Source organism: Neodiprion pinetum, chromosome 1 (genome assembly GCF_021155775.2).
Source record: "Neodiprion pinetum isolate iyNeoPine1 chromosome 1, iyNeoPine1.2, whole genome shotgun sequence".
Classification (NCBI taxonomy): domain Eukaryota; kingdom Metazoa; phylum Arthropoda; class Insecta; order Hymenoptera; family Diprionidae; genus Neodiprion; species Neodiprion pinetum.
The window spans coordinates 30,719,821-30,734,738 of record NC_060232.1 but is presented as its reverse complement, the minus strand read 5'-3'; the positions used below and the strand labels follow the sequence as shown (position 1 = coordinate 30,734,738).

Sequence of the window (14,918 nt, the reverse complement as noted above, 5' to 3'; positions counted from 1 at the left end):
AGTCCTCAATTCAATACCTTTGAGAATATAATATACCGTCGGAAGTGGGGTGTCAATCAAACTTCTTTTACTGGTATGGACGTTTTTGAATTTGAAAGTTATTGAGGAAAATTCAGCAGATCTTTCAGAGAGTCAGATGTGGTAAAGATACAAATTGAAGAATAGTCGCGACGCGTTCGACTTCATGACAAGCTAATTGCCAATTTTAATCTTAACCGACGACTCCGATGAGATGGGCCAGTGGAAAAACTTAAAGGCCCTTGGAAGTCGCTGTATTGGGTGTTTTGAGCTCTAGATCCGGTATGACAGCATTTGGAACGCGGCCAGGGCCCATGCAAGACGCGCGCGAGGAGAATTTTTGCATTGTCAAGTTACCGAGAGAAAATAGCGTTCGAGCTCTTCGAAGAGCTGCAAACGGCGATTGGACATCTCGTTTGTCTTGCAAGGTTAGACGTTTAATCTCCAAGATAATCTCCGGCACGTGTGGGACTACATTGGTAAAAACGATCGACGAGGTAACTGGTCCGAAAACGAGTAGCTAGCTTTCTCGGTTGAACCCAAAGCCCTTTCGTCGGGGTTAATAGTGCAGAGTTCGAGACAACCTTGGATATAGAAAGTGCAAGAGGCATCACTCGTATATTTTAGCATATGGAACACGTGTGTATATATAACGAGAATTTCCACCTCAGGTCAGCGGGTTAGGGTATACGTGGACAGCATCGTAGTGCCCGAATCGACAGAGTAACGAAAGAAGAGCTGCGTCGCTAATTACGTCCGGCAATTGTCGAACTTAACTGCATCGGGTATAACGATTCTAATTAATGGTTCTCAATGCAACGCGGATAATGATATTATTGATTTTTTTTAATACCAATTCTCGTTTGTTTATCATCTGTATTTTTCTTCAACGGAACGCTTCAAACTTTTGCTCGTTATAAAAGATGTGTGATAAATGGCATTTCGATGAACCTGCAAATATATGAGTGGCAGATTCTGGAATCCATACGAACGATAAAATTGCCACAGTTTTGAGTGCTTTATGCGCATGACAAAATGGATGATTTTTTTTTTTTAGAGACTTTTTCGTTCGTTCGATGTGAATCTCTTTGGATTTACGGGGCTCCATGAATTAAGGACGCTACTTTTCAAGCTGAACGATGACTTGCATTACCTGCCGGATGCTGTATTCATCCTGCGTATTTTCGGAGGCAGTGAATATAAGTGCAAGCATATTGTAAAGTGGATAATTCTTCCCGAAAGTTTTCTATCTACATTGAAGTGGTGAGTTTCTACGAAATTATATATACCAGCCGATTAGCAAATAATCCGCATGCATTCTACAGAAGTCAATTTTCGGCTTTCCAAACTTCAAATGGTACGGAATCCGTGGTTAAAGAACTGTAGCTCGGGTGCTCAGGATTTATCGAAAGACCAGAGGTACAAATCCACGGGGGAATTGTGACGTACATAAATTTGTAACCAATAAAGTAACGGGGGGGTTGAAATAGTTGTTGTAACCTGTGGCTTCAGGCCTGAGGGATAGATTCTGGGCTCCATAAAGTTTTCGATATAGGGGGCCGTTTGATACGGATTTTAACAGTCGGATGAGTTACGGAAACTGCTTTACTGTAGGTATGACTTGTACAAGTTTGACATGAGCAATCGTCGAGTTCCTGAGTTAAACGTTGAGCTGAACGTCTGTTAATTTATTTTCCACCGTTTGGCAAATGCAAAAATCTTATCGAGTCTGGGCGATTGTTCAATTTGCAGTTAGATAACTTCTAAACTAACTGAAATATCATTGTTGTGCCACGGGAAGATTATGAAAGCTGCTGACGAACAAAGACAGAAGTTTTATTATCTATCAAAACTACGACGTGAATGTTGTATAGCGTATATATGTACACATGAATATAGATAATAACGCAACAACGTCGAAATTTTTGTACGCATTTTACTACGTTCTAGAATTAATTTTTCTACCGCTTGAAAGGGGATCAAAGACAAGACTGGAACTGGAGCGAAAAACTTTGAAAATCCGATAACCCCGTGAAACCAATGAGGCAATAACTAACTGTCAAAGATCAGTTCGCTGACTGCAACTCGTGCTCCATAGTTGAGCGGATATATCGTCTAGCTTCGGGTATCGGCATTGGTCACAAATTATTTAAAACGTGAAGGATCTTTCACTCGACAGACGGCAGGCTAGCTCAAACCGTAATTAATTTCGTAGGACTGAATAAATTCCCGTAAAAAATTTATCACGTTTTCGTCGTTTGAGAAAAGTTACTCACCTTTGAAGTCGCAATTTTTAAACTACTTCGTATAGATAGAGTAATCATACATTCATATTATATAACTGATAACGACACGTAGGGAGTGGAAGAAATTTGAATGTTACTTCATTCTTTGTTTTTGTTTTTAAGTTCGGTAAATATATTCCGCATCCCGAATTATAATTAAATTATCTCTTCAGCGGAATCGTCGATAATGCGGATTTACACGATGCTCGCTAATTGCGTCGATGATTAAATGAAGATTCAACTACTAACGCTCAACATCGAATTAAAAAAAAATTCTCCTCGGGCGTTTCAGGCGGGTGATTGAGAAGATTACCGACGAAATCGAAAAACTTATCGAAAAAAATTTCATTCCGTTTAGACAGGTGACCCTTCGAAATCTTACGTGTAATAACTGGTTCAAGATCTTGGCTAGGTTGAACATTGTCTTTTAATATCAATCAGTGTCGTCGCATCAATGTTAACCATTTCCTTATTATGCTTTACTACATCGCATACGTCAAGACTTATCTCGCGCATATTGCGCCTTCATCGAATGGGCATTTGTATAAAACTTTCGCAATAACGAGTGTGTATATTCAGAAATTAGAATAGGTCAACGGTGAAGGCGATGTCAGCGTTGTTTGATAATCGTTCACGACGCAAATATAATTCTAGCCCGTATTAATGAGGCGACAATATGGATGATATATATATAAAAAACATATATATATATATACTATAATCATGATCGTGTCTTGACGCACCGGGTAGTGTGCACTTTCAGACACGTGCGCCAAGTACATTAACAAAGTTTCATACTGGATGAGCCGAGATAGCAGGATAAGACCGACATTATACGCGGAGCATTATAGCATTTCCTGCAGCCCCGTCTTATTACTTTATGCTGCATTCAAAGATTAATTCCTCTTACGCAGCACTTGGCTGTTCGTGTCAGCGGGACGCAAAGACGTTTAAAATTATAAGTACGTAGATATAGAATGTCGTTTCGAACGTATTACCCCTGCGAAACACGGAGTTAAATTATTGAACGGTTTGCATATAGTTAATATACCGTAAAGCAACACGTTATTAGCCATATAACTTGACTGACTAATTGTAAATGAAAATATTATCAGTTGTTTCTTTAAAGATTACAACAAATACTGGCTCCCGGGTTATTAAACTTTTTTCAACTTTCAGCTTTTACGATACAAACTTTTCCTGTGCCGCTGTGTACAAAACTTCGATTATTACGTACACGACGAATGCGAAATCTGTTAGCATACAGAAGCGAACCGCTTTTTGTTTGCGAATTTCTAATAAATTCAACATTATGAACAGGAAGTAGATATTAGTTCAGATAGCTGAATTTTAATGAACCCTGCCGGATATGTGCGACTGAAAATGGTGTTTCTTTTTCATGACACAAATATGGCTTCATTCGGTAAAACATTTATAAGTTGTATAACTTACGTCGTAAAGTAAGACTGTGTTTACTGCAAATAATTTTTTTTCACCCAAATACACTTTGTAAATTGAACAAATCGTTTTTCTGTGTGTACAATGGCTCATATTGTTTGTTCTTGAATCATTTATTTGCAGCGGAAAATAGAGGGTAAATCGATTATGCTTAAACTTATAAGCCCATTCAACTTTCGAGTCGGATAATCGTTGAGTAACTATTTGAGATTGAATTGCTGCAATTTGTTCAAAGAGAGAAACACGTTCAAGGCACCGAAAATTCATTACTTCAATTAATTCAAACGCACGAACAAAGACTCTTTGTAAAGGATGAAGGAAAGCTTGCGCGCAGAATTTGCCATTTTCTCTTTTTTTCTAACAATCTTTGCTTTGCTTCGCAATGCTTTTCATTCCGGTTCTTTTGAATACCAAAAAAAAGATTAAGAACAAACCAACGAGCGCAGCCAGCGTCCCCCCCCCCCGCCCCAAATAACACGATGCAAAAAGTTGTACGCGATTGTAATTATGAAAAATACTCACGGCAGATGCTGGGGTTTTCGTCGGATCCATCGGGACAGTCGTTCTCGCCATCGCATTGCCAGTTTTTGAGAATACATCGGCCATTGGTACATCTGAACTCCGCGTCGGTGCAAGCCTTGGTAGCTGTAACATTCGTTTTCTCGTCAAAGATCAGTGCCCCGTTCAATGTTTGACAGACGTCAAAGATGATCACGAAACACCAGAGCGATGAAAACATGAGCCAATCTCTTTTTCGCGGCATGTTTTCGATCCCCCGTGACTCCCAACCCTCCGTATGAAAAATTTGTCAATTATCTCGAGAATTTGAAGAACGGTATAGCGGGAACGTCGGTCAATGTCTCTGTCGGAGAACCACGGAGGCTGCGGATGATCTCTTGGTCGGAATCGGCGAACCTCGCGCGGAGCCAGTCTCGGATGCTGTAAACTCGCGAACGCGGCAACTCCACTCTATATATACCAGTCTTCCGCCGATCAAGGGAACGATTATCAGGCGAGGGGGCCGTAGCGGGAGAGAATGTGCGTTCCATGAACGGTGGTCGAGTGATCCGAATCGCGTACGCGGGTCAATCAATCCGTCGAACGGCGACTTCGTGGACGAAGCGATAATAGCTGGGCAAAGAGTCACCGATTCTTCGTGAGTTTAATTCTTACATGTAACTCAAGTGTCAGTTGCAGAACCGAGATGAAAAATACTAACACTGATATATAATTTTAAACCATTGCGAAAATTTTCGTAAATTGGACTTAGGATAAAGCCGGATGTAGAACAAAGAAGTGTTTGATGCTTGAAACTGATGCGAAAATTTTTATTCAAAAATTGAATTGAATTGAGGTAATATGTGTATATTTGTCATTCTCAATTAGAGTGCAACTCCGGTCTCTCTATAAGATATTAAGCAGAACTTTTTGGTGTACGATGACAAAATATCACGAAAATGAGACAGAATATCAGACAGGCATTAATTAAAATCCGTTGCATGAAGGGCAGGCGATGAAAATGTCTGTGACGGATAAAAGAAAGAGGAGAGTGAGGGATTCCTATGTATTACATAGTTATATACCTATATACATATTCTCGGGAGAAGAGGAAAAATCTTATAAGAAATTTCTTTTCGTCGCATTTTTCTTGTACTTCAATTTTTTTTTTTTATTCTTCTTTTTTCTTTTATTATTTGTAGTCTGCCTCGCAGTGCGATGAGAGAAATAGAAAGAGTCCTGCGTAGGTATTCCCTAAGACGAATAGCTATAACCATAATATATTTATTCAGGAGGGATGGACGGACGCGTATATATCGTTTCTTTTTTAAATTCTCGTCATTTCGCAGTTTCATGTTTTTCATACCGGTGGTTTTTGAAGCCTGGGTGTTACGCAGTCATGAGACTTTATAGGCGAAAAGATGAAGGCGACGACAACATTGGCGAGGCAATGTAATGGCGCGATTCGAAGTAAGTGGAACAGAAGGACGATAACTAGGCATCCAGAGGGGGGAATAAGTCAGGCCGAGAGGCAAGATTGGAGTCTTGATCGACGGTGCTGGGCGTATAAAAGCAACATTCTTGCGATCAGATACCCTGAGCCTCCGCTGCGTTTCTATAATCACCGGGTATCCACTTCTCCTCCCGTCACCCTTACCGCCATGCAATTCGCTCCCTCTTTACGCAGAAGCGTTTATACCATACGTAACCATACGGAAGCACGCGACGTGGTCTGATCCATAGACGTCAACGAAGCAGCCTTCTTTCTTGCAATTAATCGCACTTTTTGGCTAACGAGATATAAATCAAGGTGGAGCACTAAAAGAGAACCTGCAGACCTTTTCGGAACTTGTGTGAATTCACTTCAACTTATATACCGGGTGAAATTAGGTGCCTGATGTATCATGGTGTTGAAATCTTTTACTTCAAGTCACTTGAATTCATCCGCTGACGTCGTTTGATCTAACTTTAAATCACGTGGAGTTTGCACTTAATAGTCACATGAATGCATCCTCAAGTTCTGTAAAGAAGTTACACCTTGAACTTATATGAAGTCACTTGAGGTCGTTTCAATTCGTTCGTAGTCGGGTGAATTCACCTCGACTGACACGAAGTATATACCTGTATTCAAAACACGTCTAATCACCTGACATCAAGTCAATATTCTTATCTTACATTGCTCATACAATGATCATGTAAATTCACCTGTGCGATAATAACGATATTTTTCAATTCAGGGAAGTCACTTGAATTCAAGCGCCACGCGTCCAATCGCCTAGGGTAATTTTTATTTTCTTTTTCTCCCCTGAAGCATCGAATTGGACTATCGACCGAGCATATCTATAGTGGACTTCGTGCGTTTCTGCATCGGTTCTGCATCGGTTCTTGCTGTATCACGGGTAGAAACGATCTCTGGCTGACTGCCTGCGGAACGAATAGGTCTACCTGCAGGTTATATGCGATAGAGAGGATGGTAAACCCGGGGGAGAGATTCCAAGGTGCATTTATTGCACAGAGAACGAAGAGAGAGGGTTCTCCTATTTCGCGAGGGTTGATGTGCAGAATTTGAAGTTATTAACGCTACCCGAGACCTCGAATCCCTTACTCGAGCTCCACGAGGGATGGAGAGGCGAGAGGTCGGGATCTTTGGGGAGCCAAGACGGCATGCCCGGCTTCTTGGAATGAGACATGAACGCCAAGCGAGGGATGCAGGCGACTCGGCTCCTCTCCTCGTCTTCTCGTGTGTCTCGACCGCGATGAAGACCTTATTGCAATTACCGCATGCGACTACGTATGTAACTACACGGTATACAAGTAAGGTCTTGCGCCTGCTCGCAAGAATCTGACATACTTTTGTTCTCTTCCACCTACCGCACCACCAGCACCACCGACCTCATCCTCATACTTAGTCTCGTCGAGTGTCCTACAAATTCAATGGCCAAACTTGGCAGCGCTTCTCACTGATAAGGACCACCCGTGCCCATTTGCAGCGTTGCGGATGATGGTATACATGGGTGTAAATTTAACGGACTAGCGGACACGCGCTCGAATTAGTGCCTCTGGAAAATTGTTAGCCGTATTTAGATATGTGCATAGAGACACGGTACTCGTGTAGAAGTCCGATACAACCCGTGCAGACACGGCACAATTAAATTCGGAGAAATTGTGATAGAATCGCACAGGGGGGGGGATGAAGATGAGGAGGAGGTCAAAATGGCACGTTCTGGCACGATAGCAATTATTGGTACACCCTTGAACCCTGCGGCCTTTGTTCCTGACCGTTTGAAATTGGCGTTCAGGGTAAAACTGAGGGTTTGTAGAAGTAATCAGTTTTTCCTACACCCCGTCACCGCGTCTACCGCGGAAGTGCACCGGCCAATAGATCGGATTAATTAATTAATAAATTAAAGGCTTGCTGAAATAAAAGTGCCAGAATGATAAAACGGAAAGTATATCAGGCTGGGAAAATGACGACCGCCAAGGTTGACAAATTCGACAGTCTATTCTTTCTTTCTGATCCCTGCAGATTACACATTTCGTTTTATCCACTTATAAAGTATATAATATTTATATATACACGTATACACGAATTGGGTGTTGAGCCGTGAAATGTTTTATCTCGAGATTTATTAGCGAATCATTGAACGAGCTGTGCCGAGAAACTCATCCCGAAGTATTGGAGAGAGAGAGAGAGAGAGGATTATGGGAATCGAGTGTGCTGTGCAGCGCATCGTCGTCTGGGGTTTATCTAATCCGCGTAGAGCATTACTCGTTTCGTGAACCGCACCGACGGGCTTTCCGAGTGAATCAATAAGGTTCGCAGCGACGATCGTGCGAACTGCGAAACGTGCACGCGGTGTATGCGGGATAGGCCGGCTCGACGCCAATGTTACGACCGCAAATAACCATCGGCTGACCATGCGCTCCACATGCAGTTTACTGCAGCAGCCGACAAGATCTACGGGGCAGCCTTTCACCATAATAATCCGGTATCAACGAACCCAAAGTTGAATTCGCATCGAGTGACTGATGCAACTCGGGCAAACCTTGCTCGCGCGCCCTAGGCTGCGGTGTTACAGCGGCATCAGGGTTCAAGAATTGAGGTGGTGGAGGAGGACCTTCTCTGTTGGGATGAAAACACCGACGAACGGTTTATAAAAAAGGGAAAATAAACACTGACGATGAGAGAAGAACAAACGGCGACTCGCCAATAGGACCTCGGGTGCAGCCTGGAGGTCGACTTCCTTCGTATTTTGCGGCTGATGCAATATCGACTGTGCTTGCCGTTCCGTGCATTTTCATTTGCCTTCATAAAAAGCTCGTTGCGTCACAACATATTGTACTGTTTTTTTTTTTTTGTATTCTTATGCAGTCGTTATTCACACGTGGCATCTATTTAACATATTTAAGTATGTTCAAGAGTTACGCACGCGTCGGCAGTAAATCTTATTCGCGGGTTCAGGTCACCTTTTCATTAGTAAAACAATCAAGAGAATTATTTCTTTAACCGCGAACGAGTAACGGCTCGGTATTTAATATTTGAATATCGAGAAGGGAAATGCAGACGGTAATGAAAATGAAGTGAACGAAAAAAAATCATTGAGAGACTCCTTGGAAATTTAATTTAACTCGAATTTGCAAGCGGTCCGAATCGACCAACCGATGAATACCGACCTGGGTCATATTAAACATGTACATCAATACGCAACTCAAGCCATATCATTACGTTCGACGGTCGAATGAAAAAAAAACCAAACACCAAAAGGAACAGTCATTTCCTGTACTCGCCAATCGAACATACATTCGTACATGACTCCGCGAAGAGTTCACTACATTTCAACCACGAAAAAATACCATTCAACTGACTTTGAGAATTAAAGTGCACGATATTTTGCGACGCGTAACGCAGATGTGAAAAATCTATCCGGGGTTGCTGTGACGATCGGAACATTTTCTTCCACGGTACGTACATACCTAATGGGTATAATGTTTCTTTGGAATACAGCCCAAGTCTGACACTGTTATGCTAATCTATAACGCTTGAAGGATTTCTCCCGAGTCAGACGGCGTTCAGGGGGCGCGTCTGTCGCCAAGAATACCAATTATAGCCAATTGATGCTCAATGGAGCTCCTCTATGGAGCAGCGGGTCAATCTTCGCGTCAAATGACCGCGACGACCTCCCCTACAAAGATAAAGCCCTTCGTGGGTACAACGCGCCGGCTTTTAACATCTGATTGTGAGAAAATTAAACTTCTTTGACGGAGGGAAAGGAGAGTGAACAGATGTTCGCTTGGGCTACTGATCATATACTCATTTAACCGAGCGGTTATATAATTGATGAAAGGCGATTAAATCGATTTGAGTGAAAAAATATAGCTACTTGGGAAAAATGATTCTTGTTAAGGATCTAAATAGTATGACAAAGATTTAACCAACCCTTTCAGTCCCATATCTAATGCATGTGCTGAGCTGTAGTCAATTGGAAATAGCCCATAGAAGGATAACATCATATTCTCGATGAGCTTGGCGCTCGTTGCTTTACGTACTTTGCTCGCGATTCCACCGAGCCTGTTGTCGCAATAAATTCCTGATCCCAATTTAACAATGCTGTTCGAAGAGGTTTTTTTCCCTCTAATGTTCCGTTATACCTTCATCATTCCCGATCTATGTATTCCTGTATAACGAACACGGACGAAATAAACGCGAGTGGAGAAAAAAATTTTAAGTTACATAAGAGAATTTTAGACGTTTCAAAGGTAAAAACATCACGCAGGGAATAAAAGAGCAGAGTATAAACTCGGCTCGAGAGGAGAATATTATATCAGGGTGTCGCGGGGGGCAGAGATGGAGGAAAAGGGAGTCCTTTGAGTTTGAGTCGCGTTACGAGGAATTCGAGCTGGAGGATAACACGCCTGCTACAGCACAGCATCCGGGATAACTGCAAACTGCAAGGCATCTCAGCCGGGCAGGTACGTACCAAGTTGGTACAGACGTCGACCGACCGACCGACAGACAGACAGACAGACAGAAAGAAAGAAAGAAAGACTGGTGGACGGACGGACAGCAGACGGACAAACCGACCGACCGGCCAACTGCTGGCGATCGATAAGTCCGCGTTCTCCTCTTGCCAATCTTATCGTAACTCGGCCGCCTCGTCGCGTCGTTTGTCCCGCGGCTTTGAGTGCGCTTTTTCGTAGTTTAAACGTTTTTTTATGCTTTATTCGCTTTTCGTACGTTTTTTCCTCCCTGTACACTCGCGCGCTTTATCCGCATTCCCTCCGAGTCTCGGTAGTCGGTCTTCTTCTCGGTGTAAGGTCGGGCATGCGTCTAGTCGCTAATTTAAAAATGATAGATCTTTTTTATAACTACATTGTACGTCAGATGTATGTACACCTTTTCTCTTATACGAACTAGTTGTGGAAACTTCAGAGTTCTGTCATAAAACTGGTTTTTGATAGGCACGGGCAGGCAAACGAAATTTTTTTTTTTTCAACGGTAATAATTTTTTCCAAGTTGACGTTTGTTATTTAAACTATACGAGTCCAAGGGTAACGAGTTTCAATGAATCCACCAAGTAATTATGAACAGTGATTTACCTCGAATGACGGGTCAAACGACAGACGAACGATAAAAACTGAAAACAGTATTACAAGTTTTACTCATAATAAATGGAAATAAAGCGTTTAGTTTTTAGGTTCTCCGTACCTGCAATAAAGAGGACGGCTTTTAATGTCTTCATAGGTATAATTTAGAGAAAAAGCTATTTGTGAGAGTCACAAAAAACTTTTCTCGTTAAAGTAGTTATCTGTGCAATTCCGATTGATAAGAAGGATACCGGGTAGTATTGGCGTTCGATCCGTGAATAGACCTGCATCTGTATATCCTGTACCCATATAATACACCCGTTCAATACCCTGTTACGATTGACACAGTACCTACGCTTCTTTTCTTCCTCAATAGCGTCGCGCGATAAGTATCATCGATTTATATCATTCAAGTACTTTTGAACTAATCCGATGGAAGAGATTTCTCTCAGCTTGAATAAAAATTTCGTTCGAGTGCATCAACGTTGAATGATTTTATATGTAATTGCAAAGTTTTGCCAGGCTCTGGTAGATATCAAAGTAAATATTGTACGTCTAATGTAAAAGAATGCAAAGACTAACTCTTTTCGAACTTCAGATAATATATGTAAAACGCGGCGCAGATGTTGACAAAGAAAAACTTCAACTCTTATCTTACTTCGATACTCGAAATTTCTCGATTTTTCCGGGAACATTGAATTCAGCGTTTTGAAGAATTCGAGACGTTCACGAAATCTGGTCTACTAGATATAAATGGGCTTTTTCCAAAGAACAACATTATTCAAATGGAAATAACAAATCAATTTGCTCGTGTTCCTCGTATGCCGAATCATAACACAAAACAGTTGAAAAATTCCATCTTAATGGTAATATACGGACTCATCCATGAACTTTCCAGGTATTTCCAGCACCTGCCTATTCATGCCGCGTCAAAGTTGTATAGTAGAATTTCGGTCGGGAAAGCGTGGAAGTGTTAAGCAAAAGTAACGAAAAGAAAAATGCATTCTAATAATCTCCAATTTTTTTCGAAATTTTCGCGAATTTACGTCTGTTTCTATACGTGCGTGTGTTGTCCAATTTCTGTCTCAATACGACAGATTGGTATAAAAATTAACTTTTCATGTCAAGAAATTCCGATAAAAGAAAATACAAAATTGTAAAACTCGAGCACAATTTACTATCCAGAGTCGACGATATAAAGTTGTCTGAAATTACTTTGACTTCCTATTCTCCGGTGATCACAGAATCAGAAACAATTCATCGATAACGCATTAAGCCGATCGGTCTAACAAGTAACAAAACTACCATACTTTTATTGATCGTTATCTGCAGCTGTATATACCCACGACCCGTTTTTCAGCAAGCGTCATGATCAAATGCAGATGGAGAGGGGAAACGCCAATACGACGCGCGACGTGACGAGAGGTGAGGCGTCGCAGATTATGCTTCGTGTACAACTATTCCTAGCAATGTTATTACATGTGTTTGCACATGCGCATATTTTGCAACTCGATATCCATCCTAACGTAACCCGGGTGATATCTTTGCGGTGGTGGGTCCAACTTGTACAACTCTGTACGCGGTGAAATTGGCTCAAACCGCAACGTCTGAGGCTGCCGATCCATTCATCACGAAGATTCTATCTGCGCGCTGTATCTTTGACATATGTATCCAACGCGTAGGAATCTATTTATGTAAACACACACATATGTATACATATATATTGTATATATGCACGTATCAATGTGCAGTACTTGTTTGTTTACTCGCAGATAGGCGGCCTGTTAAAAAGTGCACCGATTCGAAATTGGCTCGCGGTCATTTATAACCTCGTGTTATACGTGGGCATGATAGATTTTATCTCCTAATTACAGTAGAGCAAATAGGCGTCGTATTAATACGATGTGATTATATGAAAACGAAACAATGTGTACATTACATATGTATACTCTCTAGTCGATGCAGGTGGGGATGCACAAACATGTTTGTTTGCCAACTAGGATCGAGCCGGTAATTCTAATACGCAGTGGCGTTTTACACCAGATCGTTATAGATGTGGAATTTGTTAGAGTGTCGTTTAGATTGATCTATTATTTTTACACGAAAAATCATCAAAGCTTGTATACGTATGCACTATTATGCACAAAGGTAAATAAATTTATAAAATTAAGGCGTACTTGAGCGATATCCAGTCACGCGGCGCACCTATATCTCACTTATTTTCACATGTTATGCACATGTTAACTTGGAAAAATATGTGTTTGTTGTTTCGTTTTTCTTGCACTATTCCTTCTTTTCAATAGGTGTACACTCCTTTTATCCGCAGGTCGCGCAGGAGGTTTGCTTAACGTTTGACGCAATTCGAGAGTTATTTTCTTAGCGGTTCTTGAGAGCTTCGCTTTTGTACACTTTGTAAATATATGCTGATAGGTATGACGTGTGATTTGCAAAGTAGCCTAAATCAATGTACGGATCCGTTTATACGATTGAACACATGTGTCCTGTACAGAAATGAAAGTATAACATAGTATGATGGTGTAGGTAGAATCAATCATAAAAACGTGTTCGAAGACGAAGTGTAGATATCTTTAATCACGGCAACAAATGATAAAGAAAGAAGCTTGTTTGTCATTTTGATAAAGTATATTGGAATGTATATTTTTAGCAAACGTAATCGTAGATGCATGCGACGGTCTAGACTAATATGGCAACACAATGGTCACAGATTAACGAAATATTAATGACCCCATTTCTGAAGTACAATTATCATCGGTTATTAACCGCATTGACACCGCTCAGACTTAAATAGCAAAAACCTTGTGACATTTTTTCCAGAAGATTACACAAAGTAGTCTCATGGTTTTTTCGTAAAAATTTTTTAATTGTAATCATACAGTCGATACAGCTATTGGAGATAAAATCAACATTATATTATATGTAGGTGCATTATATGATTCAAGTTAAATATAACGTATCTATCTTGTGGTGTCATAAATCTTGTCAGGATAGATATTAGTTTTAAATAGACATGATTCGAATGTTTTCCAAGAAAAGACAGTTCGTAAGGACAACAAATAGCCAACATACAACAGCCAACAATAGTATAACATACACGATGATTAAGACTATCCACTTAGAAGTCTAGGCACACAATAATGAAGCTGAAGATATAATAAAGAAAACACGAGCAGGCGATTACACAGTACCTGTAATAATTTGTTCAATCTATATTGCTAATTTTGGGTTGTTACAACAACGATTTGGAACACAAATACAATATTCTTTCCATTTTTCAGTACGAGTTATACATCGCCTGCTAGTTTCAACACAAGCTGATTGTGAGAGTGATATTGAAATAGGGGAAAACAAGAATGATTTAAAAATGAATCTCACAATCCGTCATCCGATTCTTCTTAAAACACTACACTGCGAGGGTGATGAATTGGCTTCTTTATTAAAATGGCACACATTGCACCGTACATATGCACAACAGTAGTATGTAGTATGATTTATACATGCAGGGTTTAAGTGCGATAGAGTGCCTGCACGAAAAGACCACCCTCCTCGCAAAACACGTATCCTTGTTTTGCCTGGTGATTAATTCTGTAGAGTACGTACGGTATGAAGGAGGAGGACAGGGTGAACCGGCATAAAGTGGTCGAAGCATTTATTTCAAAGTAGGGAGAGAGAGAGAGAGAGAGAGAGAGAGAGAAAGAGAGAGAGAAAGAGAGAGCGTGTAAACTCGGGACCGGCGCCATGTGCATCAGCAGCCCCTTTCTCTATTATATCCTCGCACATACATAATGCATTATGCGGCGTGTGCGTTGTTACACATGCATCGTGGTGCGGTAATTGCTCAGGTATTACGTGGACACAGGAATAGAGGGCGACCGTGAGTGCGTCTACTCACATTTGCATTCCTCCGTACGTTCGTCGGAATTGTCCTCGCAATCGTTATCTCCATCGCAGACCCACGTAACTGGTATGCATTTCGCGTTGTCGCAGCGGTATTGTCGCAGCGGACATGCGCCCGCACCTGAAATTCAAATTAATCGTATCAGTGGAGACTCATTT

At 41.1% G+C, this 14,918-nt stretch overlaps 2 protein-coding genes across 8 annotated transcripts in view; one reads left to right on the top strand and one right to left on the bottom strand.

The window, feature by feature from the left end:
- The window catches only part of LOC124214954 (uncharacterized), a 53,157-nt gene that overhangs the window by 23,270 nt on the left and 14,969 nt on the right, over nt 1-14,918 (top strand). For both annotated transcript variants that reach the window (XM_069133067.1, XM_069133068.1), the window contains one exon: nt 1,076-1,281. The gene's annotated coding sequence lies outside the window, so the exon portion shown is untranslated. The remainder of the gene's footprint in view (nt 1-1,075; nt 1,282-14,918) is intronic.
- Nucleotides 1-14,918, bottom strand: part of LOC124214829 (very low-density lipoprotein receptor) — a 29,933-nt gene that overhangs the window by 11,587 nt on the left and 3,428 nt on the right. For 5 of the 6 annotated variants that reach the window (XM_046617510.2, XM_046617500.2, XM_046617530.2 and 2 more), the window contains exons 2-3: nt 14,755-14,880; nt 4,284-4,406 (exon numbers count right to left, since the gene is read on the bottom strand). In XM_046617510.2, the coding sequence (XP_046473466.1) occupies nt 4,284-4,406; nt 14,755-14,880 (249 nt within the window). The remainder of the gene's footprint in view (nt 1-4,283; nt 4,407-14,754; nt 14,881-14,918) is intronic. The other variant, XM_046617548.2, reaches the window with a different exon arrangement.